The sequence below is a fragment of the Crocodylus siamensis genome, chromosome 1 (genome assembly GCF_052110815.1).
Source record: "Crocodylus siamensis isolate JL-2025a chromosome 1, ASM5211081v1, whole genome shotgun sequence".
Classification (NCBI taxonomy): Eukaryota; Metazoa; Chordata; order Crocodylia; family Crocodylidae; genus Crocodylus; species Crocodylus siamensis.
In genome coordinates this window covers 156,478,587-156,500,869 of record NC_143395.1, presented here as the reverse complement: position 1 = coordinate 156,500,869, position 22,283 = coordinate 156,478,587, and the positions used below count along the sequence as shown (strand labels likewise).

The 22,283-nt window shown below is 45.7% G+C and overlaps 2 protein-coding genes and 1 pseudogene across 2 annotated transcripts in view; 2 read left to right on the top strand and 1 right to left on the bottom strand.

Moving 5' to 3' along the window:
* The first annotated feature begins 2,551 nt into the window (after window positions 1-2,551).
* SAYSD1 (SAYSVFN motif domain containing 1) lies at window positions 2,552-4,422 on the top strand. The gene is made up of 2 exons (XM_090046677.1): window positions 2,552-2,742; window positions 2,942-4,422. Exons 1-2 carry the CDS (start codon window positions 2,626-2,628, stop codon window positions 3,260-3,262), a joined length of 438 nt encoding a protein of 145 aa, XP_089902803.1. The 5' UTR covers window positions 2,552-2,625; the 3' UTR covers window positions 3,263-4,422.
* On the top strand, window positions 3,264-4,412 carry LOC149873538 (ribosome assembly protein METTL17, mitochondrial-like; annotated as a pseudogene).
* A 12,141-nt stretch (window positions 4,423-16,563) lies between the features above and the next one.
* Window positions 16,564-22,283, bottom strand: part of GLP1R (glucagon like peptide 1 receptor) — a gene marked incomplete at its 5' end in the record, with an annotated part of 81,607 nt that continues 75,887 nt past the window's right edge. Inside the window, one exon of the mRNA XM_090031518.1 lies at window positions 16,564-17,111. Within this exon, the coding sequence (XP_089887644.1) occupies window positions 16,944-17,111 (168 nt within the window). The remainder of the gene's footprint in view (window positions 17,112-22,283) is intronic.

Genomic DNA, 22,283 nt, shown 5'->3' with positions numbered 1-22,283 from the left:
AAGCATCATTTCAGAGATGCTGTATTTGTCCAACAGCAATAGAAAGGTCCCTTCCCCTATATACCAACTTCATCATCAGTCACAAAAGCAAAACAATGCCCTATGCTGTTGTAAAGCATTTCAATTTTTATTTCAAAACCAAGTGTCTTTCAACTGGGCAAAAGTTCTCCTTCAGAATGGGACTTGTGCAAAATCTGAAATGTGTAAGGAAGTTATTAAAGGCCAAATGCCAAAGAATCATAGAAATCATAAAGAAATGGGGCTGGAAAGGACCTTTGTAGGTCATCTGCCCCTGCCTGCCTTCATCTGCTCCTCCCTGCCCTGCTGTCTTTTCTTCCCTTGCTCTGCTGATTCCTACACATTTGCTAAGAGCTGCTTTTCTTCTCCCTCACAAACACAGAAGGATCCAGACTACACCCGGCGAGGGTAACCCTGGTAGCTTATGCTGAACAGGCTGGGGGCAGGGTTTCACTGGGCAGCGTCCACTAGCTTCTTGGACTTGTTTGAGGGCTAGTGGGCACTGGTTCATGTGCTCTGCTTGGTGTTCCCCCTTAGAGCACTTGTTATTAACCTCTCACCCTCACTCCTGTCCCTGCTAGTTGTCCCAAGAAACCTGCTGGCATACACTTGATAGCTCCCTCTAACTATAGGGGGGAGTGACCCATGTCTGTTTGGGCTCATGCCCATGATTCTTTTGTGCATCAAATATGCCAACCCCCTGCCTGAGGCAGGACTGTCCTGATCTGAACCATCCTATACAAATCCATAATCTAACCTCTTAGTAAAATGACTGTTAGCCCTGATGCAGCTTGAGACATGACATCCTAACCTGTCACAGGTAAAGCAGGGGGACCACGGCAGCCAAATGTGCATCTGAAACATGCCTTGCCTTAGCTTAACAAGGCAGTACTGTCCATGGTCTCTCAAAAAATAGCCATTTCCCACCCTCCCTTCAACCTTTTCCTGCTTGCTTCTGGGTTGACACTCCAAAGGGCAGCTCTGAAAAGAGAGAAAAGCAGCTGGAAACAACTGAGCAGAACAGCAAGCACATTGCTGTGGCAATGGTTGCTGTTGCCGATTAATTAATGTTGGGTTCCCCAGCCCCTAAACCCATTCCCATAAATGAAATTTAATGACAACATTTCATAGAAACAGAACGTTAGCTGCCATGATTTCCCTGCTTTACCCGTGGCAGGTCAGGGTGCTAGGTCTGCGTTTACATTATGGATTGTACGAGATGCTTTGGATCAGGATCATCCTGCCGCAGGCTGGGGTTAGACTAGATGACCGCTGGAGTTCCCTTCCAGCCCGGCTTCTCTGTAATTATAATTTTCCACTGAGAATAACAGGCCATGTCTACACGAGATACTGACTGCAGTCATTTATGCAAGTTTATGCCAGTACTAAATGACTGCGCAGTAACCTGTGTTACTGCACAGTATCACCGATGAACAGCTTTGTTGGGGGATGCTGACTATGCAGTAGCTTGAGATGCTTCATGGTTTCTGCCATGCGACACTACAGCAGTCAGCTCAGGCTACTGTGCAGTCAGTGTCTTGTGCAGGCACGGCCACTGTGGCAGAAGGATGAAAAGCAGAGCAGGACTGTACAGCGTATAGCTCTTACTGAAAGACAGGGAGCAAGATGAACTGCGCAGGCAGGACTGAGAAGGGTGTTTAGAGGGGCACTGCTTGGTCCTTCTCCACCCTGCAGAGCACTGGAAGGAGTTGGGACTAGGCTGCCATTTGGGCCAACGGCTCATAGGCTTGATGGCTGCTTTCTAGCTCCTGACCCCGGGAGCGCTTCAACCTCAACCCAGCAGCAGCCAGTTTGGAGGGGAAGCGTCTCATCTTTGAAGTAGAGCAAGGGGAGCAGAGGAAGGGAGAGGAGACAAACCCCAGCCTGCAACCTGCCCTCCCTCCTGGACCCACCTGCAACCCCTCAGCAAGGTCCATGGCTCAAGGACTGTGCTCTGCAGTCATCTCACAGCCCAAACCTGAGCTGCAGGACAGCTCATCCCCGGCCCAGGGACTGTCTGCGCCAGCAATCTATCTCCAACAAATGCTCGGAGGGCTCTGCTTCTTAAAACTCGTGTGAAGAGCCCAAGAGCTGGGCCCTCCCAAGTCTGTATTAACAACCTTTTATAGAAGCAGAATATTGGCTGCTGTGGCTCCCCTGCTGGGGCCCCTTGGGGTGTGCTGTGTCAGCGTCTCACGCAGAAGTTACATTAGAGCTTGCAGGGCTGATCAGGGGTTGGACTAGATGGCCCGTGGAGGTCGCTTCCCCCCAGCTTCTCTGTGATTTTATGAACTTTAGTCAGCGCGTACTCTTACCAGGGCTCAGCTATGCCACTGCCCCGGTGCCCCAGGCGTTTGCTGAGGGCGGGCTTGGAATGAAGAGGCGGCGGGGGAGGCGCAGGGCGGCTGGCTGGAACCGGAACAACGTTCCGGGCCGCTTGCTCACCGCGCGCCACCCCGACCCTCGCGACATCACCGCCCCGACCCGCCTACTACGCGCACGCGTGACTGCCCCTCTGCTGGGCGTGGCCTGCTGGCCACTCCCCCTTCCCCAGCTGCCAGGCCCGCGGCCTCGGGCTTTGCGCGCGGCCCGCAGCCGGGGGGGGACATGTCCGGCCCCACGGAGCAGAGGCTGGCTCAGTATCGCGCCTCCCGCGGCGCCGCGCAGCCAGCGGCCCCTGCTGCTGGGCCCGCCAGAGCCTGGAGGTGGGGCCGCTCCGCCCAGGTGAATGGCGAGGGGGAGGGCGGGGCTTGTGGAGGGTGAGACGTGGCCCTCGAGGTTGGCGGGGCGCGCAGAGGCCACGCCCCCTTCGGAACGTGGCGGGAGCATGACAGTTTAACTGCTGGGGCAGGCTGCTGTGTGCCCGAGGGGCGGGGAGGGGCTGCGAAGGCAGCTTGTAACAGAGGTGGCTCTTGTTCCCCAGGGGGCGCCCGGGCAAGCCGAGGCACCGGCAGGTCCCCCTTCGGGGTGGGCGCTGTGGCTGGCAGGGCACGTGTCCTTGCTGAAGTTCCTCCTGTGGCTGGTGCTGCTGGGGCTGTTCCTGGAGCTGGAGCTGGGGCTGCCCTACCTGGTGGTCTCCTCACTCTACTGGTTGTGTGCTGGGACCCGTGGGCTGGGGCAGCGACGCCGTGGGGAGATGAGTGCCTACTCCGTTTTCAACCCTGGCTGCCAGGCTATCCAGGGCACCCTGACTGCGGAACAGCTGGAGAGGGAGCTGCACTACCGCCCCTTGGCTGGGACCTAGCTCCCGTGTGTCCCATGAAGGCCTTACTTCGGGCAAGGACTTTCCTCCCGCCCAGGATGCAAAGGATGAGGTAGAGGCCCTTGCTAACTACATGTGGAGTTGGAAGTGCCCTACCGAGGAGCTGGGTGATCTGAGGGGGAGAGCACAGCAAGTGGAACAGCAGCTGAGGGAGAAAATGGTCCAGTTCTCCTTCTCCAACACACCTGAATGCTCTCCTGAATGTGGCAGACAAGATGCTAACCATACTGTGGAAAACCACTTACCACTGCGAGGCACTCAAGTACACTGACAAGCTGGCTGGAGAATTTGCAGCTGTGTCGAGTTTTCTACAAGACGCAGGAGCGGGTCCCAGACTTTGCCCCCCGCTCCCTGCACCTTATTGCATTTTGGCTCTGGGACTGGCTCTGTCAGCTGTATGAATACGTGCGTTTGGAGAGCTCGGCCCGTGTGCTCTCTGCTGCTGAATGGCTGCTTCAGGGTGGCTCTGATTCCCAGGGCCCTCACTTCATAGGTGTGTTTTTTGACAGTTCCTCTCCGTCTCACTCAAGGTGATGTTCAGCCTTGCAGTCTCTGCTTTCTCTCGGAATGAGCTGCCCAACCTGGCTGAGAGGGTGGCAACCTTCCAGATGCTGTGGAGGAAGATGGACAACTTTTTTTGGTGTCAGTTGAGAATGTATGAGAATCTTGTGCCCTTCCTTAGTGCCAGTTGCAAGAAGTTGGGTGGGGACACAGTGGCTCATGACCCACGAGATGCTCTCCTCTTTGCTCCGTGCCCACACCCCTCTGTCCTGTCTCTGCCTCTCATCTGAGAAATCCCTGCATTACAATTTAATTCAAGCCTATCATCCCCTGCCTTCCGGCTGGAACCTGCAGTTGAAGGAGAGATTCTCTTTCTTGATCCTGTGCCTTTAGTGTGGGGAGACCAAAGAGCCCTGGCTTCACATAATCCAGGCAGTTCTGTGTTGTCCCCATCATGCCCACTGCCAACTGTAGTCTGTAGCATACCACAATCACCATACACAAACATGGCAGAGACCTACGCTGCTGTGCCCGGCTCAGCCACTGAGGAGATTGGCTACTTGTGATGTCTACCCCAGAGGACTTGTCATTGGGAGATGATAGGAAGGCCCAAACAGAGAAGCAAAGTTGAGCTGCTCCTGTTGCACTGGACAGTCCTCTCCCCTGGGTCATCCTCACAGCATAGGCTGGTGAATGCAGCCCCCACACTTAGCATCTGTCCGAATCACCCGGACAAGCATTCCCTGCCTTCAGTTCACTGGCAAAGGATGCTACAGTGTGGAGGAATGTGGTCTCTGGCCTTTTGCATGTAATGTCCTTGCCCTCCCTCCCTGTCTGTCATATCCCTGTTTCCAGTTCATACTTCACTTTATCTGCCCCTTTTGTGTTTTATCTGTCCATGGCCCAGTCTTCCTTCAGGTGATTGCCTCCCATGCCTGCATGCCATCTCTGCCCTTGTTGCTTACCATCTGTTACTTCCGTTTTTCATTCCTTTTTGTTATTCTGCTATGTGTCTCTTGAGTCCTTTCAGTTGAGTCAGTTCAGCTGTTCATTGAGCCTTATTCTTCCTGTTCCCCACTAGCTCTATGCAGCCAGGAAAAGGGGCTGCAGGGACTCCCTGATGGCTTGACTATAACTGCAGGAGCAGAACACCCAAGTTCCTTTCTCCACCAGGAAGATTTCTGCTCTTGGGTTGCGTTACACTATCTAATAAACAATTCATGAAAAACCTTGACACAATGGTATGTTTGTTGTCTCACCTTGCCTCCTCTTTGCCAGGCTCCAAGCAGCTCAGGCCTTTCCCCTGCATTCCCATTAACCTCATGCTTGTAGGAAATCCAGGTACTAAAACATCCTAGAAGCACTTGAGCAATGGCTCTTCGTAGAGTGAGCCTGCCCCTACTGGAGAGAGGAATGACTCAGTGGTGACTAAGAATGAAAGAGTACTATCTGTTCCAGGTGAAATGTCTTATTTAAAGCCTGCTAGCTTGAAATAATGGCCACTTCTCACAATGGGCTGTCTGTTCCAATTTCATGCTAAAGTAGCAGAGTCGCCACATCTATGTCTTCTTGGCCTGCAAGGCAGTGAAAAGCTATCCTTAGCAGAAACTAAGTCAGCTCATAGCCCATTGCTATTATTTTCTTATGCTTCTGATTTTCTAAAGGAAGCAATTTATAAAAATCTGTTGTTTTAATAGTATGGAGCCCACAGGTGGGATACTAGGGGAAATGTACTCTGGAGAGGCATATAATAAAGCCTTCTGTATTCTGGCCTAATGAGACCAAGTTCTACTTCATTCGTTTCCCCTAAATGTCTATGTCAGGCAAGGCTGTAAGATTCATCTCACCCTACATGGGTGGTCCAGGGCTTGAACCCACACGTCAGCCCTAACCCTATATGGCATGCAAAGTGTGTGGCTCCAGTCTGGGGGGCCTGCACCAGACCAGCAATGCACAATGGATCTGCCATGTAGGGCTGGTCTTTGTGCCCAATCCAGACTAGTCCCATGCACACTTGCTCCAACCCAGCACAGCATGCAGTGCACAGGGCTGGTCTGGGGCACGTTCTGTATGAGGGGCCTGCACCAGCTTATTCCTGTGCATTGAATCCTGAATGGATAGCCTTTCTGTGGGCCAGTTTGGATAGATCCAGCATGCTGCCCTTTCCTGGCATCACATGCAGAGCAAAGGGCTAGGGCCAGTGTATACACTGTGGGTCATGTGATATGGCTCCATGGGCCATATCTTTGACACCCCTGGCATAGAGGAGAGGGCCTGGCTGCAGTTGTTCAGTTCCTGCAATATTTTGGCTGCAAACTAGAGGCTTGCAGTTGGGGAACCAAAACTGTTGCCTTCCTGTGTGGACCTGTGCAGGGAGCATGTCCTTGAGATTAATTTTCCGGTTATAAAGAAAGTTCTTGAAACATAGAAGAATGCTGCCCTCTAGAGTCCAGACAAAACAGGCACCTGGCTGCAGTCAGGTAGCATATTATCCAGGAATAGATGCTGCTATCTTGGAAAAACCCTCCAAAATATGTGACTGCAAAATCCCTTGGGTCTGGACTGCAGTGAATAGAGATAGTTTGTAGCTTGGAGTCACTGTCTCAAGCTCTCTGAAGATGAATTGAGGAGGACATCCCTGGTTAGATTGTGCTCAGGTCATATTTTCAAGATCATGTCTATGGTCACCAGAGCAGAAGACATTCTTTTCATTTAATTGCATTGAGATTCTGGAGCACACTTCTAAAGCAGAGGCTCAGTTTTGCAGCTTTCAAATGTAGAAAGCCCTGCTCATATTTGGCAAAATTGCATTTGTCTGTAGATGGGTCTTTAACAGGCATTCTTGTTTAGGAAGGAGCACTTTAAATGGAGTGTATAATATCCATTGTCAAGTGCCTGAGGACTCAAAAGTGACTATGTGCTTACCCGGCAGTATGTACTTATCCAAACTTCATGTCAGCAATCAGTGTTTTGTAAGTAAACCACTTTGTCAGTGTGATGATATTAGTAGCTATGACACTCTTAGTAGCTGTGGTAGGGTGGAATGGTGTTGTATCTGTGATGGGCCAGGAAATACGTGGGAAACAAGGTTCTGGGGGATAAGAACTTTTATTGGCCCAGCTGTACAGTTGGGAGAGGTTAGCAAATCTTTCCGGCACAAAATGCCAGACTTGAAGAAGGCTTCTTCAGCCTAACAAAGGGTGTTTGTACTTGATAGTTTGCAAAGAAGAATTTTTCCAACAGTTTCAGTTGATGTAATAAACGATATATTGGCTCTACCCAAAAAACCTTGTCTGCCTATGTCCTTAGACCAACATGGCTACAACCTATACCCCTGAGACCTGAAGAAGGGTACATTTGTGCTGGAAAGCTTTGCTAACCTCTCCCAACTGTGTGGTTGGGCCTATAAAAGATAATATCCTAAAAAAAACCCTTGTTTCTCATATACCTGTAACTGAAACTGTAGCTCCCATTATGAGAAGCTTCTACTGACAAGGCTGTGCACTTTAGAAACATTCTTTACAGCATGGTCAGTGCAGTGGTGTTAGTAGCCTCTAGACCAGTGGTTCTCAGCCTTTTTACACTCAAGACCTCCCCTGTGTAACTTATAACTTTAGTTACACCCCATTTAAAAATGTACTATGGTATGTAAAAAAACCCAAAAAACCAGACTGGAAACCCACTTTAACCTGGAAAATACTTGCGTGAGTAATATGGCAATAGTACAATTAATGCAACACTTGAGCTTGGCAGAGCCCCAGTGGAGAATTAGTGCTCTAGAAAGATACTATTATGGCTCCTGTCACAGTGGGATTTGAACACCGTACATCATAAATGTGTTTATTTTGGAACAATATTACGAAGCATAGGGTGAGATTCCATCTCCCTCTGAGCACTTAGAGGTTTGAGTGTGAGGGCTAGAAGTTGGATTTTTTAAAATGCAAAATCAGATTCCTTCTAGGAGTGGGGAGTTTGTACAAGACTTCACATATTTTAAGATTCACAATAAAACCACAAGTTTTCCCAGCTTGGTGGAAACTGGTCATTTTCTCTGTGTTGCCTAAAGAGGGGGCAGGCCTCTGAAGTGGGAAGGGAAGGCTCTATCTGTAGGACAGAGTTGCCTTTGCAGAGCAGTTAGGTCTGTACCATAGGAAGAGTCTGGCTCACACGGTCCAGTGTGGTGCAGCATGGGACACTAGAAGCTCCCACCAGCTGGCCCCAGGTCCTAGTCACAGACTCTCTTTGGGAAGAGTCTCCTGGAGTGGGGCCTCCTGCCTTGCCCAAGGAGAGAGGGGGCAGAAAGGACTGGCTTCCCCTGAGAGCTCCTGCCTCACTCTTGTTTTCAGTCACAGCTGTAGCTAGTTACCGTAAAGAAGACGTGAGCCTCTGTCCCCAGAGTTGCATTGGTTTATGCTGCAGCCATTTTCTGATCTAGCCCCCCGCTAGAAAAGAGGCATGGTGGGGTAGTTCAGCCTAGGAGTGGGGTCCAGTGTAACACCCATGAAAAGGTTGCACTGCATCCCAGTTGAGTGTAATTGCCATAAAGACTGCTTGCAGACATTAAAAAAACCCAAAAAACCTGCGCTTTACCAGAAAAAGCAGCACATTACTTGAACCTAGCTCTGCAGCACCTGTATAGATGAGGCATTTCAGCAGGGCTTTTTGGTGCTTTTATCTAAAGCTGATTCAATCAGCTATTACATAAAAGTGCTAAAAAACCTCCACTTAAAGTGCCTGATCGATACAGATGTTGGGTGACCCGGATTCAGCTAAAGCACTGCATCTTCTGGGCATGCACTGCACTTGGCGTGGGAGTGCACAGAATTTAAAGTAAAGCACTTGTTTGGCTTTTTTTTGCTTTTTTTTTTAAAATGTCTGCAAGTAGTCAAAGCAGCTAGCTCATTTTGGTTTTAAGGTTTTTAATACTCACTGCTGGGGCTTAAAATGAGGTGAGAGCAGCTGTGAATCTGACTAGTTCCCCTCATGTTTAAGGCTTCTAGCAGTGGTTCTTTGATAGTTACTTCCCCTTTGCTGTTTCTGGGGTAGGTAAAGACAGGTGAATGCAGTGAATTACAAGAGAGGCAGTGGGAATGTCTACACGAAATGTTTACTGTGGAGCTGCCCAATTAGCTCTGCCATAAATGTCATGGCATCTACAGGTGCAGAGCTATGATGCTGGAGTAAACTAATAAACTCAACAGCAGGGTAGTACTTGTAAATACAAAAACTACCCTGCTGTGAAGTTTTTTACTCTGCAGCATCGCATGTGTAGATGCTGACACAGCTGGCTAGGGCATGAGGGTCCTTCAGAGCGGTGGGGGGGGTTACCTGGCAGCTAGCCCCACACTAAAGCACCCTCATGCCTCAGCCAGCTCCTCTGCAGCATGGTGAGCTGGGGGAGTAGCCCCAGACTGGCAGACTGACCCCTGGGAAACCCTGCCAGCCAGGCCTGCTCCAACCTGCTACAGTCTCAGGCACAATAAACTCTGGAGTTTATTGCTTCATATTAATTGTATATGTAGACATGCCCAGTTATTGTTACTTTGCAACTAATTGGAGTATAATTAGGTTTCAGACTAGGCTGTGCAATTAAGTGGTTTATGCATGTAACAGGTATGGAGATAGATATATAATATCTAGCTAAAGATATAACAGGTATTCAGATATGCAGTAGGCCACAAAATGGAAGTGGCACTGTGCTGCACTTTTAAGTGAAGTATGCATTTGCCTGATTTGCATGCATGTGGAGTACATTATGTTTGCATTGTGGAGAGGATGGGGGATGTTAGCATAACTAATACCTTGCTGTAACTGGAAAATCGTTAACTTCTAGATGAGCTTGAACAATGCAGATTAAGGAGTATACCTTTTAGTAGAAGTCACAGCATACCAAGCTTCAAGTTGCCTCCCATCCAGATATACATCTCCTTTTTTAACACTGCATACAGACAGCAGTAGCAGCCCATTCTGTATTCAGCTGGTGAAGAGCTTTATAATCTTTACAATCTACGGTTTGATTTTCCATCTCCCTCATTATTTTTTGGGTTGGATTCTCAAGATTTTATTATGACAAATCACATGCAAGCAAGAGTGACTTTGGGTTTGAATAAGACATTTGCTTCAGGAGATGGAAATGGAAAATAATGATTAGATTTTCAGATTCCTCCTCTACCCAAGGCTGCATATTTAAGAACCAATATCTTCTTAATACTTACATATTTGAAAACCAAGATAGAGCATTTGATATTGCTTACTGGCAGTTATCTATGTTTGTATCTTTCAAGAAACTGTGTCTAGTTTAACTGGAGAGAGTCAGTGTATCTCAGGCTTGTCCAACGTGCAGCCTGCCAAGCCATTTTCTCTGGCCCGAGGTCCCTCGCTTGGGGCAGGCGAGGAGTCCTGGTGCCTGTTTTGCGCTCCATGGCGGCAGCGGGGCAGTGGTGAGGCGAGGCGGGCAGGCTGGCCCGCAGGCCCCAGCTGGCATCGAGGGGAGGGGAGCTGCTTACCCCCTGCGGGGCTGGACTGATCACATCAGCTGGGTGCTACTGCCCTGAGCGCCTGCTACTTCTCCTCTGGCCCTGCCTCTTGCCCCTGGCGTCCAGCTCACCTTCTGGGACCCACATGCAGCTGAAGCCGGATTCCCACGTGCTGCTGGGGACAGGAGGAGCCTGGCCAGGTCAGCACCGGCCAGCAGAGGTGGAGCCGTGTGCTGCTCAGGACTGACCGGTGCAGGCAGGGGGAAAATGCAGCTGAGCCTCTGTCGCTCTGGCCAGGTTCGTCCTGTCCTGAGCAGCACACAACTCCACCGTCGCTTCTGCTGGCTGGTGCAGACCCGGCGGGGCTCCTCCTGTCCCCAGCTTTAAACTTTGTTTATTTTCAATAGGTTGTATGTAACACAGTTGTGGGAACGTAGCAGTAGAGAAGAATATCAAATTGTGGCCTTTCGTCATACTGTTTGGGCATTTTTACATGTGCTTGGGGGGAGAAGGGGTGCTTTAATTAGAGTGGCTCTGACAGCCACTCCGCTCTGATTAAAGCGCTCAGACCGTCTCATTTGAAGAGCTTTAGATAAAGTGCCCCCACCACCACTGTGGAGCACTGGGACACCGATACATGAGACATGAAGGCTGGCTGGAACATGGCAATTACTTGATTACTCGATTAATTGAGTCTGCTCCAATGCACTGCTATTATAGCACATTGGAGCAGCCTCCCAGCTCATGTGCAGGCACCCTTTGATTGTATTTATTTCTTCTGTGATATCATATCTTTATTACAGTGATGTTTTAAAACCTGAGTTACCTGCAGGAATTGGAAAGTAAATACTTAAAGGAGACAGTAGCTTCAAGAGTGCTTATCTCTGGGTACAGACAGAAGTAACTTTTGAAATGTTTCCAAGTGTAATAGACTTGGAAACATTTCAAAAGAGTAGTGTTTCAGCTGGGGGACACAACATACAGCCCCTGTGGCACCTCTGGTTGGAAAACTTGTTTCAGTCATTATTTCACTCTGAACAGAGGGATGTGGAAATAAGAACAGAAAATTTGCTAAGTTTGTGTTGCTGATGAATTTTAACATTACTACTCAGATAATTGACGGAGCAAACTATCCAGTGCTAGGCACCAGAGTATACCCTATACAGGTTTCCCTTGCTTTATGCGCCTTCTGTATGAGCAAATTCACTGTTATTTGATGGCCCTTTTTATACCAAGAATTCATTATATGCAAGGTAAATTCATTCTTATGCAATTGGTGTTGTGGAAGCCTGCAGTCAGCTGCTTTGTGCAGTGCATTGTGGGAGTGATGCACACCAAAATACAGTCCTGTGTGGATCTGTGCTCTTCACTCGTCTGCGACACATGTTTCTGTAGTTGCCATCCCCTTTATGGCACTATTAACCACCACCCTGTGTGTACTGTCTGCTGTTGGCAAGTATCAATATTGCCTTGTAAAAGTGGTAGAAATTGGTCTGGGGGTTAGTACAATTGAGGTCTTGGAATGTATCCCTATTTGTTACATGGTAAAATGGATTTCCTTTATGCAAATTTGAGTTGTGCGCCATTTTCCAGGATCCGCATGTACAGCATAAAGCGAGGGAAACCTGTACTAAGCATCATTTAAGGAGCTCTCTATATGGCTGGCTTCCATACAACAACTATCCTTTCTCTCCGATTAACTCAATGGAAACATCTTGACATATCTCAGAGGGGGCAAAAATCACACAATTTGATCCCCCCCTCCCCTGCAGTCAAGGTCCTAACTTTTACATCTGCTCAGTTGGGATGTGTATAAAGGAGGTACAAGAAGACAAGGAAGTCTGAATATGCCTTTTTAGCCAAATGACTGGAGGCTATAGACTTTCACTGAGATGCTTTATATTCACTATGTAAAGAACTTTCTGTTTCTTTTGAAAGAACCATAAATAGTGGGTCTTTTAATTCTTCAAAAAAAAAATTCTATGACTGCTGCGTAAAGACAGGCAAAACAAAGATTTAGACCAATAACAGCAATAATGATAATTTTATGTGACAAATGTGACTTTTCTTACAAGGAAAAAAATGTACATCTGCTTACTGTACAGACAGTTTATACAGTATTTAAATACTTATTTTGTTCCTTATTTTATTTTTTTTTTACATGAAATACATGTAAAGAAACACTATTAAAATATAAGTTAACTTTTAAACATTCATGAAAACTTTTTTTTTAGCAGCAAGGATGGAAATGAAGCTTTTGCTCCCTATAAACCATAGCTACATAATTTTGAGGTGAGTTAAAGCCCAGGCCACCCTATTCCCTCCCCCCCCCAACTTTAAAACATAACCACAGTGAGTGAGCATGTTGCTGCAAGGCACAAGAAATACACATGCACATGGCTCATCTGTTCCAATTCATGGGGTTGCTTTACCTATTTTGAGCATTTATGTTAAAAGTGTACTTTAAAAAGATACTACAAATTCTGAAGCATAGGCAGCAAGAAGACAGTACCAAAGGGTTTTCTTGGAAATGCAGGTCAAGCATGGTGTGAAAACCAATTTACAACCTGTCTGAAAAACGTGGGTTTCAAGTGACATACTAAATTAGCATAAATATTTTTCTGATATACCAGCTAACCAACTGGCTTCAGGATTTTTTTCATTGTAACTGTTTCACCAGTAGGTTCTCACAAAACAAGTTAATCTACTAAAGGTTAATACATTTTCCCTCTAAAGAGAAGCTGAAGAAGGAGCAAGAACTTTGAAAACTTTGGTGGGGTGTCAATATATATTTTCCCCCAGAAGAAGATTTTAAAAGTTTTGCTTGTGTTTTATTGTGGAAGTACTGGGTATATCAAGCCAGATATTCCCTTCAGTGGACCTGGCACTAAAGGGAACAGCCAAGATAACACCCCCCGACCCTCTGATGGGGAGAGGGCTGCCTATTGCAGGGTCCCGCCCCCTCTCTGCCAATCAGCAGCACGGGTGGGACCGCACAATGGACAGTCTTCTCAGGCAAACAGTGGCGAGGGGCAGGCTTACCATGAAAAGGCTGCAAAATCTCTTTCACACTCTGTGAGTTAGGTAGATCCTTACCTGTGTCTGGATCTCTGCCATTTATTTGAAAGGGACTGACCAGAGATAAACATGCTATTCCTAACCAGATATATTACTGAGTTGGGCTACGGACAGATGTTGTATTTGTAGCACGACAAAAATTGGGTGAACAGATGCGCATGCCTCCTGAAGCACTACAAAAATGGCAGCAGCACTCTAGCTGTGGTTCTAAACCTTGTTAGACTCAATGCACCCCTTGGAAAATGCCAGCTCTTAGTTTTCACTCATTTTTGACTACAGAAAAATAACACAGCAAAAAACTGTTGCAAAAAACTCAGAAACACACAACAGGTCAGAATGGTTTTGTCACTGTGAAGTCCTATCCGAAGTCTCTGGATTTATCTTCACCAGAGTGTTAACTAGAGCACCCCAAGGGATGACAAGGTTGAACGGTCACAAACTCCTCCAAGACTGTTTCAGGCTGGACATAAGGAAGAACTTCTTTACTGTCCAAGCCCCCAAGGTCTAGAATAGCCTGCCGCCAGAAGTGGTTCAAGCACCTACATTGAATGCCTTCAAGAGATATTCGGACGTCTATCTTGCTGGGATCCTGTGACCCCTGTTGACTTTCTGCCCCTGGGGCAGGGGGCTGGACTCAAAGATCTTCCGAGGTCCCTTCCAGCCCTAATGTCTATGAAATTTTGTGAATCATGTTTGCACACCTAAGAATCCTAATATTGAGTATCACTTTGCTTGCACATTTAAAGGAGCTCAAAGTACCCTGGTTGAGAATCACTGAGCTACAAGACTGGATCTGGGGCTGCCACATGACCACCAACAGCCTGTGGTCCGTCGTGCCCCTTACAAAGCAGAGCTGCAGTACTGCGGGGACCAGACTACTGCACATTCACTGAGTTTTTCCTCTACAATGGGTGGGGAAGCCTGAGAAAAGTCACAGGGCTGAGCATCCCTGAATGGACAGTATAGTACTGCATGCCTTCTCATCCATTTTCTCCAGGCTGGGGGCTCAGCAGGAGTGCCTTGTGGGTCTTCACATCTGTAGTACTACCTTTGTAGTGCTTCCAAGTGCAGTGGCACTTGTAGGGCTGCAAATGTAACATCTCTCCATGACCTTAAACAGTGACATAACATCATTACAATTTTTCAATCCCATTTCCTGATGATCCCAAACTTAAAAAACCCAAACCAAACAAAAAAACCAAGCAGTGTAGCACCACGATAATACTTGCTTCAGAAGTTACCATTAATTTAGAACCCAGTAATATGCACAAGTAAAAATGCTTCCAACACACATCTTGCATTTGTCAGTTGTGAAGTCTGTCTACAATCATGCTGTCTATTCACCTAGCTTTGACTCTACTCCAGGAATCCTTTCTTGCTCACCCAAGCACTAAAAGCACATGTTGCAGCTTTAGTTAGTACTTTTATTAAGTTTCTCTGAAGTTCCTCAGTCTTTGCTAGCCTTCAAGAATTCAGATTTGGCTGGTAAAAACTAAGGCATGGAAAATTCCCTTTGAAAGAGAGCCTGGAACCTGCTTTTGTTTTGAAAGGAGACAAAAAAGAGAGGGCAGAGATGTGCAGAGGGCAGAGGTGTATAGAAGAGATTTAAACTTAACTTTTCTTGCAATGGGGGAGGAAAGGCACATTCAATGAGATTGAAAAGCAACACGTTTAAGCTGAAAGTCTATTTTTTGTTTTCCATACAGTGAATAAGTAGCCCCTGGAACTCACAGTCACAAGATCACATTGAGGTCAAGAGCTAGATTCAGAGAAAAGTTAAAGTGCTGCACTGAAGTAGCTAACTTTGAGATACTGAGTTAGGTGTGCAAGCTCCATTATACAGTCAATGTAGAATGCCCTCCCCCACCCTATGAGAAAACATGAACTTGTGTCTTTCACTTCCCAAGTGATTTCCCTATCCACCCATCTTGAAAGCATTCTGACATGGGATATTTTATAGCCCAGGAGAACATGTGAAACAACTTCAACAGGACAGACAGAAAGCCCCACCCAAAATATCTTCTAGTCCAGTTGTTAGTGCATGAGTAGGTTCATGAGCACTTTGGCCAAGGCCGAATTTGAACCTAGGTCTCCTACATCTGAAGTGAGTTATGTAAAGTTGCGGTGCTGACATCTCTCCTTCCATGTTTTTGCAAGAAGAGTAGTGTAGCCATGGGCACTCACTTGGAATTAGGCACCTAACTATGAATCCCTACACAGCATCCTAGCTTTTGTCAATTCAACTATGTGGCAGGGTACCTAAAAAATAGGGTTGCAATACTGGGCCTGCAGTCTTGAGTTGCTGTTGCATATATAGCTCTTACTGTTTTTCTCAAATCTTCAACACCACTGGAATTTAGTAGGAATTAAGGACAATTAGCACCTTGAAGGGGCCTCTCAACTGACTTCACCCACTGTAGGAAAAAAAGCTTTTGCATTTACATAAACAGTTTTACTAGTTAATTTTGCAGAATTTTAAGTGCTAAGATTCTAAAGTTCACAGCATTACGGTGAGTAACACAAGCAGAAAAAGAGGTCAGGGAGCTGTCCTCTGTGCTGAATATACTCAGTAAATCTTAGTTTCTGTCTGGCAGAGAAAACGAGCAAGATTAGAGACAAGAAAAACGAAAATACACTACAAACTGCTGGGGCTCCCATGATTTCAAAATGAAGTTTAGTAAGGTGCAGTGGCCACAAGATGATGGATGCATGTGTATACCCACAGGATGCAAAGCATACCTTCCACAAAAAAGGTTATCCATTGTCAGCCACTTGCGTGGAGGCACAACTCATTACTTCTATCCATAAGTTAATATTTGTACACCTATTTGAAGATGCCAAGTGCTATGTAAAAGCTAAGGGTTATGCATGCAGTTCTAACCCCATCAGTGTTAATAGAAAGGACACATTAACAGAATAGGTCCCTACTCTATACAGATTATGATCCTCCAAGTGACTCAAATTCAGAAATGTGCTAGAGAGGCAGCCCATTACCCATCCCAGTTATAGCAAAGTAGGCCTTCAATGCCTCTACTCCATTAAGTAGCTGCACAATCTCCAACCATAAATTTGGGATGCTTTTGCTATAAGAATATTATTTAAATCAAGTGATCGTACCAGAGAGAAATATGTTCATGCTTTACAAGTACTTCTTCCTAAAAATGGTGAGCATCTCATCCTTTCCTAGTAGAAACCTAAACATGTTTTTTTGTCAATAGTCATGTTCTGTATTTTTGTAATTGAATCAGCAGATCATTCGGCTCACCCACCTACAGTAATGAGCCATTGACCCTATGGTTTGTGACCAGATCAATGTAGCACTAAAGTTTTGGACACCTGGAGGCCTTGTGTGTTAATAGGAAGAAACTCTTTAAACTTACTTTAGGCATGATCAATTTTTCCTCTGCTGTGTTGATTACATTAGCAGATTGCTTTCCCTAGAAACCTTTGTCCAGCCGCCTGCAGCAATAAGCAACACATGCTTGCTTAAGTTGCTGGCTCCAGAAGGCATAAAAAAGCTGCTTGCCTGGACATTTAAGAGTTTTCAGGTGTGTCTTACACTTCTTTCATGCTGATCTGATTCATTTGCATTTTTGCCTGTAGTAATCTTAACTGAATGTGGCTTGGCAAGTCGCAGTATAGACACTGCTGCCCACCGTGCCTCCACTACTGATGCTGTTGCCTGGGCACTTCAGTGGTTTCATACTGCTGTCTCTCTGGACATAAAAGTGTTCCAGTCTCCAGCGCTCCCAGCTCTTCCGAAACTCCATCTGAACCTTTCACAAGCAAAGGAGGAAACAAAGGCAATTAGTAAGTATTAATCAGGTCTTGAAGTGATTCCAATATTTGGGCAGAAAAAACAATGCATAGCATTACTGAAGGATACTGGCAAGGTTTTATGGCTGCTTTATTATTGCTTCAAATAGTCTCCCTAATTACTTTATTAGAGCATCATAAGATTATTTTGTAAGTTAAATAATGGCAGCATTTTCTCTTACCTCTATAAATAAACCCATGTATTCTAAACATCAGACACTAGCTAGGCTAGTCTTGTATGATACTTTGCTCCAATAGCATTCAGGTGCAGTCTTGAGGGTGGGTTGGTTCTGTCTATACTTGTAATTAGATGATTTCAACGTGAATTCAGCTGCACCTGTTACTCACATCCATTGTCAAACCTTTTCTAATGCAGACGAAGTGACCAACTTTCCTACTTCATATTGTCACTGAAAATATTTTAGAAACCAAAGGCTATATATATATCCTTCCCGTGATTCCACTGCAAAATTCCTTGGAAGAATCTGGCCCTGTGAATTTTTAGTGTATTTGTCCCAATGAGGCAAACAAACAGTAACTGCTTTGCCAGAATGATATCATCAGCAAGCAACATAATCAGGACTTGCATCAATAAAGGACAGACTCAATTGAGAAAATAATTACGTTTGGAGCTTCCAGTAGTCCTGGAAGCAGCAGCAAGTAAAAGGAAAAAACAAATCATTCTTAAGGATTCTGTAAAATACCTTGGCAAAGTCCTTTCAAACCATAGCAACAAAGCCAAAAGGATTCTTATGTCTCTTGCAGTATGGTTAAGCATGGAAAATTATCTGTATAACACCATTTTGCCTAGCACTTTCATACATAGTTTTTCTATTACATAAAATCACAAAAAGTAGGGCTGGAAAGTAAATCAAGAGGTCATGCGAGTCCAACGCCTTACTTAAGGCAGGATCATCCATATCTAGACCATCCTACATAGTTGTTTATCTAACCTGTTCCTAAAACCTTAGAAACAGTCCTCACATACAAATACCAGGCAGATGCCGGAAACCTTTACATTATTAAACTGAAACATGGAACCAAAATATGGCATAGTACAATGTGGAAGTTTAGTGTACATACAGGAACAGCAATAAGAGGTGTCCAGATGTACTGGTTAACTTTCTCAGAAAAGACTATATGCACAAAAATAACTTTAAAGGGTTGGTTTCCATTTCCACGATGCATGGAAAGGATTATGTACACCATTTTATATCCCAAAATAAAATCACTGGTGGAGCCATCATAATTCTGGTACTTCCCTTTTATTAGGACTGACACTTTCAATGTATAAAATGTGCTCAGTCAGCCACAAATGTTGAATTCAAATATCTCTCTCTGCAGCTGCTTGAAATTTCATATTTGAAACTTTACTGCATGACCAGGAAATAATTCACATTCCCCTGCTCCTGTCTAATAAGAATCTCCATTCACTTTTAGGAGCACGGGGCCTAGGACATAAAAGTGAGCAGCGAGTAAAGCACAGTGGTGCCAAAAACACTACTAGTCATTTCATTATAATATGCATGTAAGTCAGAAAGACGCTTCTCTACAGGCAAGTTAGTCAGGTGTCTATTGTGGGAGTTTTGCATCTTCATTTGATTTTTCTAGTGCTGGCTGCTGTTAGACAAGATACCAAATAAAATGGTCTTATTTGGGTATGGCAGCTACTAGGCATGTTTTTTACAAACAGCTTCCTGCCAGACCCATTTCCACTCATGCATCCAACAGTGGTGGGAGGAAGCTTTCTTAACCAGTTTCTAGAATGAAGAAGAGGCCCCATGTGGTCATTATGATGGGCACTTCTACCCTAGCATATCAATTCTTATCTGCAATGTCCTCATTATTCTTGGTGTGGGAATGATATCAACCATAGGTAGCTAATTTTAGCTCTGAGGCAATAATGGGGATATCTCTCTAATAAGCCATGTTAAGAGTGTCTTCCCCCATCCTCCCTCTTATATGTACAATCTTCTTAGATTATCTTCAACTCTCATCTGCTGTTACTTAGGCCCCCTCTACCATTACAGTTATTGTGCAATTAATTGGTTAATTGTGCCATATTAGGCAATTCCTAAAAACAAATCCTGCAATTGTTCAAAAGTCTGAAACATTCCTGACTACTATTTGTGAATTGGAAAAAAGAAAGCTAACATTGAGGGTACCCAGATGCCAATGATTCTTTGGCATCACAATCACACTGGTGATTTGTGGCTTCTACAACTGCAAGGAGGACAGACACTTTTGAAAAATTGACAGCAAATACTCAATATCCAGAAGCTAGGCTGCATACCAAAGACCTCCTCAGACTGTAGACCAGAGCTACTTCATGGCCACCTCAAGGATTTTTATAACCTCTACATCACTGGCTAACAATTCCTCCTCCACAGAAAATAATGGCATGGGTTCACTGACTCAAACTAATTCATCTACAGGCTGACATTTACTTCCCTTGCTTTAACCTCTTTCTGAAGATAGGTAGAGTGAGTATGTACTGCACAACACCATGGAACACAAGGCAGGATCCACACGATACTATGTCCAAAATCCTGATCCCCCCTCATGTTGCAGTCTGGCAGGGCCCTCTGCAGCTGAGAGAAGAGGTGAAGAAGATTCAGCTCTAAGCAATCTTCCTGGAAGAATTACAATATATCCAACTAGGATTCTCATTAAAGGAGCTTTGATGGTTAGTTAGGTATGTGTGTGTGTTCCCTTAAAGACCTGATGAAGAAGATTTTACATTTGGCAGCTTGTCTAATGCTATCTTAACTATGCAGTTGGTCCAATAAGATATCACCCTATGAAATCCTTGCCTCTCTTAAAGACCTTGACATTTTCATGAGGGCTTCTCTGCTACAGTGGCCTTTTGGTGTTTAAACCTAAAGTGAAACCACAATCAAACTGTAATTAGCACAGCAGAGCTTGCTGCTATGGAATTGACTGGGATGGCACACAGCTAAAGTTAGGTCTCACTTGGACAGATCTGAACAAACAGAGGCCACACAACTATACATTTCCAGAAGTGAATCTAGGCCTATACAGGATACTGGAGTAGATGGGCAGATAAACATCAACAGACAACTTTATTGTAACAGAAAATCCCCAAAGCATTTACTGTTATTTACTCATTACTTGCAGTATTATAGCACCTAGGAGACCTAAGCATGGATCGGAACTTCTCTGTGTTAGACACTGTACAAACAAAATAAAGACTATTCCTAGCTCCAGACATCTTATTAGAGACAGAAGAGAAGAGATGGACACAGGCAGACTAGGAAGTACAAAGACATGCTAAGATGACACTGGTCAGCATGATAGAGAGCATGCTAAGGATAAATTCAATCGTCATTCTTGTTGTCGCACTGGCTGTCCTGGGATGGGTCCTGACACAGCTGATCTGTTTCACTGGGTAACACAGACATCGCCTGCTGTCTTGTACAGTTGAGCCCCTCCTGCTCCCAGGGCCTCAGGCATCTGATCTTGTGGAACAACTACAAGTTGGGGAACTGATTTGAGATGTGAGTGTGATATGTGCACCCAAGGAAGCCCCTGCCAGGGGATTTCAGGGGTACACCTCTGCAAACAGGGGCCCCTGAAGCCTTGTGAGTGCCAGCTCAGGGTTCCACAATTTGCAGAGGTGTGCCCTGAATCAGGGTGCAGTAGTATAATACACTTGTCTAGGGAATCCTTTGCTGAGTGATTCCTGCATGAACTTTGCAGAGGAATTCCCAGGGTATGCAGGACCAAGGCCCTGAAATCCTGGGAATGCCTGCCTGGAGCAGACAGAGTGCAGGCAGCTCAGAGCTCTCCCACCATAGGGCAAACAGATGTCTGCCCAAAAATAGCGACACAAATTAATACTCCCTTTTGTTGAGGCCACTGATTTGGGCATTTGTTGCATCACAAAGGGCAGGATGTCAGCTTACTTGGCCTTTGTCCTGATACAAACATTTTTATGGTGGCACAAAGGCAATGTCTGTTTTCAGCCTAACAGCCAAATATTATGGAGTTGTCATAAAAAGGGGAGATCAAGGATAATGTTGAAAGATGACATAGGCTTTGCAGATATTTTAGGAAAGTTTCCCCCAAACACGGGTAAGGAGATGAGGGGAGTTAGGGCAGAGGGGCAGCATGGGAGCAAGTACAATGAGTGACAGCTTGACATTACAGGCCACCTGGAGGCACAAGTCAACATCTTAAGATGCAGGTCCTGAGCAGAGAAAAAAAGTGAGTTGCCAGCATAGGAATAGTAGTTAAATTTGTGTTTATGTATGATATTGCCCAGAGGTAAGGTGGAGAAAGAGAAAAAAGGGGATTGAGGATGGAGCTTCTCAGGAGAAGCTGACAAAGACCTGGAGGGAGTGAGGAAGATCCTCTGAAAGGAAAAATAAGACAGGTAGGAGGAGAACTCAGAGGCGCATCTACATGTTCATTAGCATGCCGTATGCACATCAGCGCAGATTAATGCTTTTTTAGTGACATTAATGTGCATTAAACTAAACCTACTCAGTAGCAAGGCTTTGCCTGCCATGCTAATGCACAGTAAAATTAGTCTTCTGCTCACTAAGCCTCTCATGTAGATGTGCCCAGGGAGAACTCACCCATGGAGATGGAAGGAAGACAAGATTTAAGGAACAGCATGGTTGGATGTATTGAAGGCAACAGGTGGGTCAAGGATGATGGGAATCATCCCATCATCACCAGCACGTGTGATCACCACTACACCTATAAGCTGGGGGATGACTTTCTCAGCAGCACAGAGGTAGAAAGAGATCTCGAAGCCTTTGTCAACTCCAAGATGAATATGAGTCATCAATGTGATGAAGTAATTAGCAGAGCTAACTGCAATTTGTCATGCATTAGTAGGTGCATCACAAACAGGTCCAGGAAGGTGATGTTTCCCCTCTATGCGGCACTGGTCAGGCTGCAGGGGAGTACTGCATCCAATTCTGGGTGCTGTAATTCAAGAGAGATGTGGACAACCTTGAGAGGGTCTAGAGGAGGGCCGCTCTTACGGTTAGAGGCCTACAGGGAAAGCCCTGTGAGGAAAGGCTGAGGGTCCTGGACCTTTTCAGCCTCTGCAAGAGAAGGCTGAGAGGGGATCTTGTGGCAGTATACAAATTCACCAGGGA